The sequence below is a fragment of the Somniosus microcephalus genome, chromosome 1, assembly GCF_052327205.1.
Source record: "Somniosus microcephalus isolate GS21.2 chromosome 1, FLI_Smic_1.0, whole genome shotgun sequence".
Lineage (NCBI taxonomy): Eukaryota > Metazoa > Chordata > Chondrichthyes > Squaliformes > Somniosidae > Somniosus > Somniosus microcephalus.
In genome coordinates, this window is record NC_140987.1 from 423,266,431 (window position 1) to 423,282,757 (window position 16,327).

The 16,327-nt window shown below is 43.5% G+C and overlaps 1 protein-coding gene across 2 annotated transcripts in view; it reads left to right on the top strand.

Annotated features, from left to right (window-relative positions):
- The first annotated feature begins 257 nt into the window (after positions 1-257).
- Positions 258-16,327, top strand: part of LOC147125248 (copper-transporting ATPase 1-like) — a 100,459-nt gene continuing 84,389 nt past the window's right edge. For both annotated transcript variants that reach the window (XR_015079829.1, XM_085999894.1), the window contains exons 1-2: positions 258-366; positions 4,202-4,333. Coding sequence is in view for 1 of the 2 variants with exons in the window: in XM_085999894.1 (XP_085856020.1) it covers positions 4,223-4,333 (111 nt within the window). In the remaining variant the exon portion in view is untranslated. The remainder of the gene's footprint in view (positions 367-4,201; positions 4,334-16,327) is intronic.

Sequence of the window (16,327 nt, forward strand, 5' to 3'; positions counted from 1 at the left end):
GTTGTTGCCTGGCCTGCTGAGTTTTTCCAGCATTTTCTGTTGTTATTTCGGATTTCCAGCATCTGCAGTATTTTGCTATGGTACCATTGATTGATTGATCTCTCCCCAGTACAATACTCCACTCAATGGCACCCTGCCCCTACCCAATTACTTCACCCTTTTCGCCCCTCCCCCCTGCGCCACGTATCCTCTTCAACGCGCAGGTCCAGTTCAGCAGCTGCTGCGCATGCGTGGAATGCCCTTCGTAATCCCATCCCCCCGGGGAGCTGTGGTCGAGTCGATCAGTTCCGGGTATAAACAGTCATCATTGGGGCTGTGTCGTGGGCACGCAGGAGGTGAGCTGCTGCTTCTCGGCTAAGGCCTAAGGTAAGAAGCTGTGATGCAAATATAAAGCTTTGTTTTGAAATGGTTTTTGCATAAGAGAGGAGCAGGCAGGCATGGGTGCGGGCTCCAACTCCTGGAAATCCTCTAAATAAACGACAGGTTTAAACGGAGCAGAATGAAAACAAATACTGTATGTTAATTAATTAATGTAAATAAAGGAATTCATTCGAATGAATGTTATAATCTAAAATGTTCAATGCAAAAGTACATCAAACAATTTACAAGAAATAAAATGGAAATGTAAAACTACTAAATAGGACTAGGCTTCTATGTAGGAATTGAATATATTGTGGAAAAATGATATAGATGAAGCATTTTTAAATTAAGGGAAAGCTAGCATTGTAAGAGTATATGTAAACTGAATTATTTAATATATAGTGATATTGTAACAACAACTTGCATTTATAACACACTTCTAATCTAGCAAAACATCCCAAGGTACTTCACAGAAATGTAATCCATCAAAATTTGACACTTGCGCTAAAGAAGGGGAGGACTGACTAAAAGCTTGATCAAAAGGGTAGGTTTTAAGAGCGTCTTAAAGGAGGAGAGAGAGGTGGAGAGGTTTAGGGAGGGAACTTCAGTGTTTACAGCCTAAACAGCTGAAGGTGTGGTGACCAGAGTGGTGGATGCTAAGATACCAGAGTTAAAGGAATGCAGGGTTCTCTGTTGTGTAAGACTGGATGAGATTACAGAGATAAGGAGGGGTAAAGCCATGAAGGGATTTGAACATGAGGATGAACATTTTAAATTTGAGGCATTGGTGGACAAGGAGCCAATGTAGCTCTGCAAGCACAGCGGTGATGGGTGAGCAAGACTTGGTGCAGGCAGCAGAGCTCAAATTTGTGGGGGATTGGAATGGTTGAGTCTGGCGGTAATAAAAGCATGGATGAGGGTTTCAGAAGCAGATGGGTGCCAGCAGGTGCGGAGACAGTGATGTTTGATGTGGAAATAACAGCAACTTGCATTTATATAGCGCCTCTAACATAGTAAAATACTCCAAGGCACTTTAAATAGGCAGTGATAGAAAGGATATAGGACCGGAACCTTTGCTTGAGGTCAGATAGGACACAAGATTGTGAATAGTGTGATTCAGATTGAGACAGTGGCCGGGGAGGGAGATGCTATCGGTGCCGAGGGAAAGGATTTTGTGGCGCGGGCCGAAGACAATGTTTTTGGTCTTCCCAATATTTAATTGGAGGACAGTGTGGTTTATCGTGGATTGGATGTCAGACGAGCAGATTGACAACACTGACTCAATGGTAGGGGTCAAGAGAGGATCTGGTGAGGTAGAGCCGGGTGTCATGAGCGTACATGTGGAACCTGAAATCATGTTTTTGGATGATGTCGCCGATAATAGGAGGGGGGGTTAGGATAGATCCTTGGTGGACCCCAGATGTAATGGTGTGGGGGTGGGAGGAGAAGACATTGCAAAGAGACTCGCTGACTGTGAGTGAGTAGGTAATTGTGGAACCATGTGAGGGCAGACAATGGCGGAGGAGGCGGGGCCGACCATGTCAAAGGCTGCAGAACGATCAAGAAAGACGCGAAGGAATAATGTGCCATGATCACGGGATATAATTTACAGTTTTGATTTGGACCATTTGTGCTGCAGCAGGGGCGGAAACCTGATTGGAGAGGTTCAAACATGGAGTTTTGGGAAAGATGGTCTAGGATTTGGGAGTCGGCAATATGTCGAAGGACTTTGCAGAAGAAAGGGAGTTTGGAAATGGGGTGGTAGTTTTGCAAAGACAGAGGGGTCAGGGGTGGGGTTTTTGAGGAGGGGAGTGATGATGGCTGTTTTGAAAGGTAGGGGGACAGTACCTGAAGAGAGAAACTTGTTCCCCATGTCCGCTAGCATGGTGGCCAGGAAGGGAATGTGGGTGGTCAGCAGTTTAGGTGGAATAGGGTCGAGAGAGCAGCGGTGGGTCTGATGGACAAGTTGGGTTTAGAGAGTGCATGAGGGGAAACAGGAGAGCCATTAGAGAAAATTGCAGGTTCAGGGCTGGGGCATGGGGGAATCTTGGGGGAAGTTTGGCTTGGTGGGGACAGGGCAGAAGAAGCAGCTGAATGGATGGTCTTGATCTTCATGACAAAGAAGTCCATTAGCTCCTTGCACTTGTTGTTTGAGGTGAGAGTGTAGGGGAGCAGGGGAGATGGATTTAAGAAGATGGTTGGTAGTGGAGAAAAGAAGCCGGGTGTTATCTTTACGTTGCTGGATGATCCTAATTGAGAAACAAAAAGAAAACAATTATGTAACAATTACAGTGCAGCCTCATTTTCTTTTCTCTACATTGTGGTGTAGAGGGAAGCCTATGCAGTTCTGCTTTTATATTTTTAAATCTAGTTGTTTTTTCTAGTTCCTGAAGGTACAGGGGTATGTTTGGCTCCATCCCAACTGGCCACTGCGATGAATCTCGACAGTGATGCTCCTTGCAATATTTAATTGGGAGGGGCAGCACTGTCGAGACTGATCCTATCCACACTAGATCTCTAAATGACAACACCTCTGACAGTGCAGCACTCTCTCAGCACTGCACTCCAGTGTCTGCCTAGATTATGTGCTCATGCTTTGGAATTGGACTTGAATCTACATCCTACTGACTCAGCAGCAAGAGGACAACCAAGTGCATTGAGCTGACGTGACAGCTTTGCATTTTGTTAGGGAACTGTACATGCGTCTTTGTGGTGAGACTGTTTTATAGAACTCTGTTATAGTGAGAGCTTTTAATAATCTAGTTGCTGTATGGCAAGCAAGGAAACCGCACAGGTGGCTTTGTGGTGAAAATGTGTTTTTGTACAGCTGTATTATATTTAGAGCTTATAATAATAATATAGCTAATGTATAGAGGAATTGTGGCATATAATAGCGTGTCCTGGTGAGAAACCACTATGAGTTACGTCAGGATGGAATCTAATTGAAGGGTTTAGAATATTTACATCTGATGTACACCGAGGAGTGAATTGCATGCTGGAGTTTAATCAAGGATTAAAAAAAAAAAAAAAAATTATCTACTATTGGAGCTCCCTTATTCTTGCTCACAGTGAGTTAGCGATGGGATGTTTCGTGCTATGTGACATATTTTATAGTGATTGAATAAGTGAAATAGTGTTATTACAAAGTATTATCAGATTGATAATATTTTTGGGATCAAATTATGTGATTATGCCATATTTTAGTGATAATTATAAACCGGTGGCCTTAATAATTTCAGTTTCTCAACGTTCACTTCAGATGGTTTGCCCACCTTTTTGGGAGGGGGGCGATGGAGGAAGAGTGAGAAAGACAGGAAGGAAGAAAACTTGAATGTGGACAAAGACTAAAATACTGGTTTAAAGAAACTGAAATAATTAGGGCCACTAACATATAATTACTACAAAAATATGCAGCTTTATTGTACTGTTAGTTTTCATTCATATAATAATCTGATAGATGATGGAATAATCATCATTTAAGACGCTCCTTAAAACCAGCTCTCTGACCAAGCTTTTGGTCACCTGTCCTAATATCTCAGTGGCTCGGTGTCAAACTTTGTCTGATAACGCTCCTGAGAAGTGCCTTAGGCACAATATTAAAATGAAAGTTGCTGTTGTACAATATATGTTCTCATTTTTCAAGGTAGAGGCCTGCCTGTCCATAGCTATCTCCAAGCTAACAGTAGGAAATTTGCTCAATTTTTTTGAGGACATGTCTTGACTATGAAGTGTGGAAGAAAATATAGTTGGTTAGAGTACATCTTCCTTGAAGCTGTTCAGAAGCTTTAAATGTGGTTCTCTGTCTGACTGCCCATTTAACCCTGCTATTTACGTTTTCTAGTGATGTGAAGACCAAAGAAGAATGGGCGAAATGAATTCCATCACCATATCTGTGGAGGGAATGACCTGCAACTCCTGTGTGCAGACCATTGAGCAACGGATTGGGAAATTACAAGGAGTCTGCAAAATCAAGGTGGCTATTGTACAGTTTTTTGAGTGCAAACTATTTGCCTCCCCCCAGTATGTTGGAGGATGAGGGAAGAATCCATGCTGCAGCGTAACCCATTGTTGAATAAATCTGAATTGCACTGAGATTTGAGCAGTAAACCAGGTCTGCCGCTGAAGTTCTCTGTTTATGACCCCTGAGTTACGCTTATTAATTTAGTACACTGCTTGGGGTGCAGTAACCTCCATTTTGTATGATACCATTTGTTGGAGGACAACTGAAGTAGGAAACTGAAAGTTACAGGAGGGTGTTGAGTAAGATTTATTGGCGAGAAGTAGTGGTTAGCTTGGACTTGTGCTGTTTCAGATGTCTTTGTGAAATAGCGAATGGAATGAACATTTTTTAAATTCCAGATGTTCTGAGTCATCATGTGGTGATTCAACACATGATATCGCTGTTGCTCTGGAATCTATAATTGAAATAAAATGAGTGAGCATTTGAAAATATAGAGGGGCATGGAATGCTTTGTCACAGAGTGATTGGGGCAGAGACCATTGGATCTATTAAAGCAAAATTAAATAAATATTTGAAATAGAGGAAGTTACAGAGCTATTGGGGAGAGAGTGAGGCAGTGGGATTAGTTTTGGATTGCTCTAGCATAGAGCCAGTACAGACATGATGGGCTGAATGACTGCCTTCTGTGCTGTAAACTTGTATGTTTCTAGTTTTTTTTTTAACAAGTTCATTTTTAAATGCTGGTTTGCCTTTCTGTGTTGGTGATGGATGAGGTGTTTTCAGTAGTACCACCATTCTCTAGAGAGTACAGTGACCTTGGTGTTGATGCACGAGTCGTCATTTCTTTTGTGCCTTTTCTCTCTGACCTTCTGTAAGCCATGCAGTTCAGTGTTTTAATCTGTATGTTGCTCTGTGCCTCATGATTTAGGTCAGATTTTACGGTAATAGGTTATCATTTGTATTTATCTTTAGTTGGAAACTATTTTGGAGCCTTTGGAAAGGCATTCCAAAGTCTCCTCATATATCTTTGAAAACAAAATAAACTTCCTTACCGAACTGTGTGCTAAGTGCAAAAGTTTACGGTTTCCAAAAAATAACATTTTGCTATTGTTTTCAGTCGGAAAGGCATCAGGTATCTCCTCTTTAGGCAGTCCCTCGGAACCGAGGATGACTTGCTTCCACATTAAAAATGAGTTCTCAGGTGACTGATGAGTCCAGTGCGGGACCTACAGTCTCTGTCACAGGTGGGGCAGACGGTGGTTGAAGGGGCAGGTGGGTGGGTGGGGTGCTTGGGTTGACGTGCACTGCCTGCGCTTGGCTTCCGCTTGCTCCCGGCGAAGAGACTCGAGGTGTTCGGCGCCTTCCCGGATGCTTCTCCTCCACTTTGTGCGGTCTTGGGCCAGGGATTCCCAGGTGCCGGTGGGGATGTTACACTTTTTCAAGGAGGCTTTGAGGGTGTCCTTGAAGCGTTTCCTCTGCCCACCTGGGGCTCTCTTGCTGTGCCGGTGCTCCGAGTAGAGCGCTTGTTTTGGGAGTCTCGTATCGGGCATGCGGACAATGTGACCTGTCCATCGGAGCTGATTGAGCGTGGTCAAAGCTTCGATGCTGGGGATGTTGGCCTGAGCAAGAACACCAACGTTGGTGCGCCTATCCTGCCAATAGATTAGCAGGATCTTGCAGAGGCAGCGTTGGTGGTACCTCTCCAGTGCTTTGAGGTGCCTGCTGTACATGGTCCATGTCTCTGAGGCATACAGCAGGGCGGGTATCCAAGCTATTGTGATCGGGTAGTTCATTACAAGGAGAAATTAAATGCATTAACCTTGAAACAGTGTCATAGACGGTCAGTTATTTCAAAAGGCCAAGGAGATATAACTGAGGGCAGGGTGACATTAGAATTTATGATTCCAAAAAAGATTGCTTCTAAGATTTTAACACATGACATTTGATAAGAAAAAAAATAATTGACTTGTACATTGGCTGTAAAGTTCTCAAGTAATTAACTGTAAATTACCTCTTCAATGACCCAGTCATTGTGCTTGAGAGCCTGCATTGAATGGTGTCCTCAGCATTAAAAATTAACCAAAACCCAATGAAGCCAGCAAAAAAGATAACTCAAGTTTCACTCTTGTGCTTTCTCATGTCATTTGAACTACTTGTTTTGGTCACTGAAAAAGGAATCTGTATATGCCAGAAATCTTAACTTTTAAAAACACACTTCTGGAAGTGCAGTGATCTGTATCTAAAAGAAAGAGTTATATTCCAGGTGTAATCTTTCATCAGAACTAGCCGGAAAAAAAAAGCCATTGAGTGGATTTTGGTTGAAAAATATCAGTGTTGCAATCATTCCGATGAGCTTTAAGCAACTGAGCTCTGCACTGATGTTAAAGTCGGCAGTTTCAAAGAGGTAAGCACTGCAGAAGCTGCCAGCAGGATTGCTGGAGATGGGTGAATACTTAATTTAGCACTCACTTCTGTAACTGGGTGGGTGGTGGTGGGGTTCGGAGGAGGTGGGGGGACGTAGTTGGTAGCGGGGCAGGGTTCCTTTGTTTCTTGTGAATCTATGACTGACCTGGTGACTGTAGTTACAGGCAAATGGATGGGGGGAGGGTGTGAGTCAGCAGGTCAGCTGGCTGATTAGCTGTACAGTGCCTGCTCATTTTACCAGCAGGAGGATTGTGCTCTGAAACAAAGATATGCTTTATTATCTTTATCTTAGTATCTTTGAATAACGTCCATAATGAGCATGGAGATAATCGACATTCCTCCATAGTTTTAAAAAGAAAAATGTGGTTGTTCATTTGCAATAGATTAATGTACTGGATGTATTGAGGCACATCAACCAAGATGTTGGAAACATAGAAACATAGAAAAATATGAGCAAGAGTAGGCCCTTCGAGCCTGCTTCGCCATTCAATATGATCATGGCTGATCCTCTATCTCAATACCATATTCCCACTCTCTCCCCATACCCCTTGATGGCTTTTGTGTCTAGAAATCTATCTACCTCCTTCGTAAATATATTCAGTGACTTGGCCTCCACAGCCTTCTGTGGGAGAGAATTCCACAGGTTCACCACCTTCTGAGTGAAGAAATTTCTCCTCATCTCAGTCCTAAATGTCCTACCCTGGACTGTGACCCTTCATTACAGATCCCCCAGCCAGGGGAAACATCCTTCCTGCATCCAGTCTGTCTAGCCCCGTCAGAATTTTATACATTTCAATTAAATCCCCTCTCATTCTTCTAAACTCTAGTGAATACAGGCCTAGTCGACCCAACCTCTCCTCATATGACAGTCCTGCCATCACAGGAATCAGTCTGGTGAACCTTTGCTGCACTCCCTCTATGGCAAGTATGGGATGGCAGGAATGACTTATGAGGAGAGATTGGGACGATTGGGCTTGTACTTGCTGGAGTTTAGAAGAATGAGAGGGGATCTTATTGAAACTTAAAAAATTCTGACAGGACTGGACAGACTAGATGCAGGAAGGATGTTCCCGATGGTCGGGGAGTCCAGAACCAGGGGTCACAGTCTAAGGATAAGGGGTAGGCCATTTAGGACAGAAATTAGGAGGAATTTATTCACCCAGAGCGTGGTGAACCTGTGGAATTCTCTACCACCGAAGGCAGTAGAGACCAATTCATTAAATATATTCAAGAAGGAGTTGGATATATTTCTTAAGGCTAATGGGATCAAGGGGTATGGGGAGAAAGCAGGGACCGGGGTACTGAAATTGGATGATCAGCCATTATCGCATTGAATGGTGGCGCAGGCTCGAGGGGCCAAATGGCCTACTCCTGCTCCTATCTTCTATGTTTCTATATCCTTTCTTAGGTAAGGAGACCAAAACTGCACACATACTCCAGGTGTGGTCTCACCAAGGCCCTGTATAACTGTAGTAAAACATCTTTGCTCCTGTACTCAAATCCTCTTGCAATGAAGGCCAACATGCCATTTGCCTTCCTAACTGCTTGCTGTACCTGCATGTTTGCTTTCAGTGACCTAGATCCCTTTGTACATCAACATTTCCCAATCTATCGCCATTTAAATAATACTCTGCCTTTCTGTTTTTCCTACTGAAGTGGATAACTTCATATTTATCCACGTTATACTGCATCTGCCATGTATTTGCCCACTCACTCAACTTGTCTAAATCGCCTTGAAGCCTCTTTGCATCTTTCTCACAACTCTCAATCCCACCTAGTTTTGTGTCGTCAGCAAACTTGGAAATATTACATTTTGGTTCCCTCATCCAAATCATTGAATAGCTGGGGCCCAAGCGCTGATCCCTGCGGTACCCCACTAGTCACCGCTTGCCACCCCGAAAAAGACCCATTTATTCCAACTTTCTGTTTCCTGTCTGTTAACCAATTTTCAATCCATGCCAGTATATTGCCCCTAATCCCATGTGCTTTAATTTTGCACACTAACCTCTTATGTGGGACTTTATCAAAGGCCTTCTGAAAATCCAAATACACCACATCCACTGGTTCTCCCTTATCTATTCTACCAGTTACATCCTCAAAAAACTCCAGTAGGTTTGTCAAACACGATTTCCCTTTCGTAAATCCATGTTGACTTTGTCTAATCCTGTTGATGTTTTCTAAGTGTTCTGTTATCACATCCTTTATAATAGACTCTAGCATTTTCCCTACTACTGATGTTAGGCTAACCGGTCTGTAGTTCCCGGTTTTCTCTCTCCCTCCTTTTTTAAACAGTGGGGTTACATTTGCCACCCTCCAATCTGCAGGAACTATCCATAATCTATAGGATTTTGGAAGATGACAACCAATGCATCCACTATTTCCATGGCTACCTCTTTTAGTACTCTGGGATGCAGATTATCAGGCCCTGGGGATTTATCGGCTTTCAATCCCATTAATTTCTCCAGCATTCTTTTTACTAATACTAATTTCCTTTTATTCCTCCTTCTCGCTAGACCCTTGGTTCCCTAGCATTTCTGGGAAGTTATTGGTGTTCTCTTCCGTGAAGACAGAGCCAAAGTATTTGATTAATTCCTCTGCCATTTCCTTGTTCCCTATTATAAATTCTCCTGTTTCTGACTGTAAGGGACCTACATTTGTCTTCACTAATCTTTTTCTTTTTACATACTTGTAGAAGCTTTTACAATCCGCTTTTATGTTCCTTGCAAGTTTACTCTATTTTTCCCCCTCTTAATCAATCTCTTGGTCCTTTTTTGCTGATCTCTAAACTGCTCCCAATCCTCGGGTTTGCTACTTTTTCTGGCAACTTTGTATGACACCTCTTTGGATCTAATACTATCCTTAATTTCTTTTGTTGGCCATGGTTGGGCCGCTTTTCCTTTTTGTGTTTTTGCGCCAGAAAGGAATGTATAACTTGCAATTCATGCATTCGTTCCTTAAATGTTAGCCATTGCCTATCTACCGTCCTGCCTTTTTAATGAAGCTCCTCAATCTATCATAGCCAACTCCCTCCTCATACCTTCGTAGTTTCCTTTGTTTAGATTTAGGACCCTAGTTTCAGATTGGACTTCTTCACTTTTCATTATAATGAAGAATTCTATCATGTTATGGTTACTCTTCCCTAAAGGACTCTGCACAACAAGATTATTAATTAACCCCTTCTCATTGCACAGTATCCAATCTAGGATAGCCTGTTCCCTAATACAAAAGCAAAATACTGTGGATGCTGGAAATCTGAAATAAAAACAGAAAATGCTGGAAATACTCAGCAGGTCAGGCAGCATCTGTGGAGAGAGAAACAGAGTTAACGCTTCAGGTCGATGACCCTTCGTCAGAACTGGAAAAAGCTGGAGATCAAACAGGTTTTTAAGCAAGTGCAGGGGCAGGGAAAGGGGGGAGGGGAAGAAAGAACAAAAAGGAAGGTCTGATAGGTTGGAAGGCAGTTCTGTTCTAGCCTGTTCCCCAGTTTGCTCCTCACCGTACTGGTCTAAAAAACCATCTCGTACACACTCCAGGAATTCATCCTCCACAGTATTATTGCTAATTTGGTTTGGCCAATCTATATGTAGATTAAAGTCACCCATGATTACTGTAGTACACTTGTTACATACATCTCTAATTTCCTGTTTGATGCCATCCCCTACATTACTGCTACAGTTTGGAGGCCTAAAGACAACTCCCACCAATGTTTTCTGCCCCTTGGTGCTTCTGAGCTCCACCCAGACTGATTCTACATCTTTATTTTCTGAGCCAATATCCTTTCTCACTATTGCTCTGATTTCATCCTTTACTAACAACACCACCCCACCTCCTTTTTCCTTTTTGCCTGTCCTTCCTAAACATCGAATATCCTTGGATATTCAGCTCCCAGCCTTGGTCACCCTGCAGCCATGTCTCCGTAATTGCAATTGTATCGTATCCGTTTACATCTATTTGCGCTGTTAATTCGTCTACCTTATTACGAATGCTTCGTGCATTCAGATGCAGTGCCTTTAGATTTGTCTCTTTAACATTTTTAGACATCTTAACATTTTTTTGGTACTATGGCCCTATTTGTCTCTACCATTTTTTCTTACCCAGACCCTATTTGTTAGTGCACTCCTTTTTTTTGTACGCTCTGTCCCTTCCTGACACAATCTGGTTATCTTTATCCCAATCACTTTCCTGCACTGCTTCCTTGTCTTTTCTCTTTAGCATTCTAGATTTCTCTCCACTGGTTTAGAAACAAAAATCAAGGAAAATATTAACGGGCACTTGGAGAGGTTTAAGCTAATTAAGGAGAGCCAACATGGATTTGTAAAAGGCAGATCGCATTTGACTAATCCAGTTGAATTTTTTGATGAAGTAACAGGGAGGATTGATGAAGGGAATGCAATGGATGTTGTCAACATGGATTTTAGGAAGGTGTTTGACAAAGTACCACATAGAAGGCTGGTTAACAAAATTGAGGCTCATGGAATAGGTGGGTCAGTGGCAGCTTGGATAAGGAATTGGCTTGAGGACAGAAAACAGCGAGTTGTAGTAAATGGCTGTTTTTCAGACGGGCGGTTGGTAGACAGTGGTGTTCCCCAAGGGTCAATGCTGGGGCCACTGCTGTTTTTGAATATAACTAACTAACCTGGATATTGGAATACAATGTAGAATTTTTAAATTTGCCGATGACAGCAAACTTGGGGGTGTGGCAAACTGAGGATGATGCCAATCGGCTGCAACAGGACATAGAAAGTCTAGCAGAATGGGCAGACAAGTGGCAGATGGAATTTAATACAGAGAAGTGTGAGGTGATGCATTTTGGCAGAAGGAACAGGGAGAGGCAATATACACTTAATGGCACAGTTTTAAAGAGTGTGCAGGGACAGAGGGTCCTGGGAGTTGATGTGCATAGGTCCCTGAAGGTAGTAGGACATATTGAGAAAGTGGTTAGCAAAGCATATGGGATCTTGGGCTTCATCATAAATAGAGGTATTGAGTACAAAAGTAGAGAAGTTATGCTGAACCTTTATAAAGCACTGGTTAGGCCACAACTGGAGTATTGTGTCCAGTTCTGGTCACCACACCTTAGGAAGGATGTGAATGCCCTTGAGGGTGCAGAGGAGATTTACCAGAATGGTTCCGGGGATGGGGGATCTTAGCTACAAGGTCAGGTTGGAGAAGCTGGATTTGTTTTCATTAGAGCAAAGGATGTTGAGGGGTGATTTGATAGAGGTGTACAAGATTATAACTGGTTTGGATGGGCTAGATGGGGAAAGGCTGTTCCCACTAGTCGATGGTACAAGGACTATGGGACACAGATTTAAGGTTTTGGGCAAGAGATATAGGGGGGATGTGAGGGAAAACTTTTTTACGCAGCGAGTGGTGAACACCTGGAACTCGCTGCCGAAGGAAGTGATGGAAGCAGAAACATTCAATGTTTTCAAGGGGAGAATGGATAGGCACTTGAGGGAAATAAACTTGCAGGGCTACGGGGATAGAGCGGGGAAATGGAACTGATTGGATTGCTCTACAGAGAGCCGGCACGGACTCAATGGGCCGAATGGCTTCCTGTGCCATTATGACTCTGACGGCATTGAGTAACAGGAATATCTGTTTCCTATTCAAATAGCAGTGGTCTGTGTAATGTAATCATGTGTCCATATGTTTCCTAGTGCTGCAATGATTTTATAGAGTCATACAGCACAGAAAGAGGCCCTTCGGCCCATCGTGTCTGCGCCGGCCATCAAGCACTATATTTTAATCCCTTTTTCCAGCATGGTCCGTAGCCTTGTATGCTATGGCATTTCAAGTGCTCATCTAAATGCTGCTTGAATGTTGAGGGTTCCTGCCTCTACCACCCTTTCATGCAGTGAGTTCCAGATTCCAACCACCCTCTGTGTGCAAAAGATTTTCTTCAAATCCCCTCCAAACCTCCTGCCCCTTACCTTGAAACTATGCCCCCTGGTTATTGACCCCTCTACTAAGGGGAAAAGTTCCTTTCTATCTACGCCCCTCATAATTTTGTACACCTCAATCAGGTCCCCCCCCTCAGCCTTCTCTGCTCTAAGGAAAACAACCCCAGCCTGTCCAGTCTCTCTTCATAGCTGAAGCACTCCAGCCCAGGTAACATCCTGGTGAATCTCCTCTGCACCCTCTAATGCAATCACATCCTTCCTATAGTGTGGCGACCAGAATTACACACAGTATTCCAGCTGTGGCCTAACTAGCGTTTTGTACAGCTCCATCATAACCTCCCTGCTCTTCTATTCTATGCCTTGGCTAATGAAGGCAAGTACCCCATATGCCTTCTTAACCACCTTGCCTACCTGTCCTGCTGCCTTCAGGGATCTATGTACATGTACACCAATGTCCCTTTGATCCTCTCTCCTTCCTAGGGTCCTACCATTCATAGTGTAATCCCTTGCCTGGTTAGTCCTCCCAAAATGCATCACCTCACACTTTTCAGGGTTAAATTCTATTTGCCACTGTTCTGCCCATCTAACCAACCTGTCTGTATCATCCTGTAGCCTGAGGCGTCCCTCCTCGCTATTTACCACTCCACCAATTTTCGTGTCATCTGCAAACTTACTGATCATACCTCCTACATTCATATCTAAATCATTAATGTACACTACAAACAGCAAGGGACCCTGCACCGATCCCTGCGGTACACCACTGGACACAGGCTTCCAGTCACAAAAACAACCTTCGACCATCACTCTCTGCCTCCTGCCACTAAGCCAATTTTGGATCCAATGTGCCAAATTGCCCTGGATCCCATGGCCTCTTACCTTCTTGACCAGTCTCCCATGGGGGGCTTTGTCAAAAGCCTTACTGAAGTCCATGTAGACTACATCAACTGCACTACCCTCATCCACACACCTAGTCACCCCCTTGAAAAATTCAATCAAATTGGTTAGACATGATCTCCCCCTGACAAAGCCATGCTGACTATCCTTGATTAATCCATGCCTCTCCAAGTGGAGACTAATTCTGTTCCTCAGAATTTTTTCCAATAATTTCCCTACCACTGATGTTGGGCTCACTGGCCTGTAATTCCCTGGTTTATCCCTACTACCCTTCTTGAATAATAGTACTACGTTAGCTGTCCTCCAGTCCTCTGGCACCTCCCCTGTGGCCAGAGAGGTTCTGAAAATTTGTGTCCGAGCCCCTGCAATCTTGTCCCTTGCCTCACACAGCAGTCTGGGATACATCTCGTCTGGGCTTGGGGATTTATCCTCTTAAGCCCGCTAAAACCGCTAGTACCTCCTCCCTCTCAATGCTAATTTGTTCAAGTATATCACAATCCCCCTGCCTGATTTCTATGCTTACATTATCCTTCTCCATAGTGAGCACAGATTCACTCCCCTACATCTTCCGACTCTACACACAAATTGCCCCTTTATTCCTTAATGGGCTCTACTCTTTCCCTGGTTATCCTCTTGCCCTTAATATACTTCTAAAACACCTTGGGATTTTACTTTATTTTGCCCGCCAGTGTTTTTTCATGTCCCCTCTTCGCTCTCCTAATTTCTTTAAGTACCCCCCTGCACTTTCTATACTCCTCTAGGGCTTCCACTGTTTAGTCCTTTGTATCTGCCAAAAGCCTCCCTTTTTTTCCTAATCCATTCTTGTATATCCCTTGACATCCAGGGTTCCCTGGATCTGTTGGTCCCACCCTTGACCTTTACGGGAACATGTTGGCGCTGTACTCTTTCCTTTCTGAAGTGGATTTTCCTACAAGTATCTGATCCCAGTCCATTTGGCCAGATCCTGCGTTATCATATTAAAATCGGCCTTCCCCCCCCAATTTAGAACCTTTATTTCCGGTCCATCTTTGTCCTTTTCCATGACTACCTTAAATCTCACCGAATTATGGTCACTGTCACCAAAATGCTCTCTTACTGACACTTCTACCACTTGCCTGGCTACATTCCCTAGAATTAGGTCCAGTACCGCCCCCTCTCTTGTAGGACTTTCTACATGCTGGCTCAAAAAGCTCTCCTGGATGCACTTTAAGAATTCCGCACCCTCTAAGTCTTTCACACTCTGACTATCTCAGTTAATATTGGGGAAGTTGAAATCCCCTACTATTATTACCCTATTATTTCTACACTTCTCTGAGATTTGCTTACATATCTGTTCCTCTATCTCCCCCTGACTGCTGGGAGTATACTATAGGCCCACAAACAAAGTGCTTGTCCCCTTTTTGTTTTTAAGTTCTACCCATATGGCCTCATTAGAGGAACCTGCTAAAATATCATCCCTCCTTACTGCAGTAATTGACTCTTTTTGATTAATATTGCGACACCCCCTCCTCTTTTACACCCCCCTCTGTCTCGCCTGAAGTTTCTATACCCCGGAATATTGAGCTGCCAGTCCTGCCCCTCCCTCAACCATGTCTCTGTGATAGCAACAGTATCATACTCCCATGTGTTCATCAACACCTTCAATTCATCTGCCTTACTCGCAAGACTCCTTGCATTAAAATAAATGCCATCCAGCTGTGCCATGCTCCCTTGTGTCATAACATATTTGCTCTGCCTTCCAGGCTGACTTGTGTTTTTTCCTCTATATTTGGCTGTGCATTGCCCCCTACTATAGCTCCACTCTGTATCCCATTCCCCAACCAAGTTAGTTTTAAACCCTCCTTCCCCCCCGCCCCCCCCCCTGCCAACAGCACTAGCAAACCTCCCCGCAAGGATGTTGGTCCCATTCTTGATACCTCTTTGACCAAGCTTTTGGTCATCTGCCCTAATTTCTTATGTGTCTCGGTGTCAATTTTTTGTCTTATAACACTCCTGTGAAGTGCCTTGGGACACTTTACTACGTTAAAGGCACTATATAAATACTAGTTGTAGTTGTAGCATAAAAAGGATTTTTTTCGGGATCATTTATCTTCATTTAATTACTGTATCACCTGCTTCCAGTCTCTGCCAATGGTGCTGTGTAATAAACAACTAGGAGGTGTGCAAGTGTTTCTTGGTAGCCTCTTTTTTTCACCCTTTCTAGAGAAGTACCTTCACGTGGCATTTTTTCTTTCCAATTTTTGTGCACTCACCCCATAGCCTTTCTGAGATCAGGAACTTGCTGGTTGCAGGAGTGAGCCCACTTCTGACCTATTCTTGTCACAGTATATAGATGCACATTTGACTGATTACACAAAATAACATTCAGCATCCTGAACACACAACCTCTTGGCTAAGTCCTAGATTGTTTTGTTGGATGTTAAAAATGAAATCCTGTCTCTTCATTTTTGTGCAGCTTCCTCTTGTTTAGCCTTTTTGGAATATGTCTAGCTCAGTCATGCACCCAGTGACTGTATGGAGGAAAAATTCAGTTGTTTGCGCCTCCCGTTAGCATCTTAAGAGTCATAGAGTCATAGAGTAATACAGCACAGATAGAGGCCCTTCGGCCCATCGTGTCCATGCCGGCCATCAAGCCCTGTCTAATCTAATCCCATATTCCAGCATTTGGCCCGTAGCCTTGTATGCTATGGCATTTCAAATGCTCATCCAAATGCTTCTTAAATGTTGTGAGGGTTTCTGCCTCCACAACCCTTTCAGGCAGTGAGTTCCAGACTCCAACCAC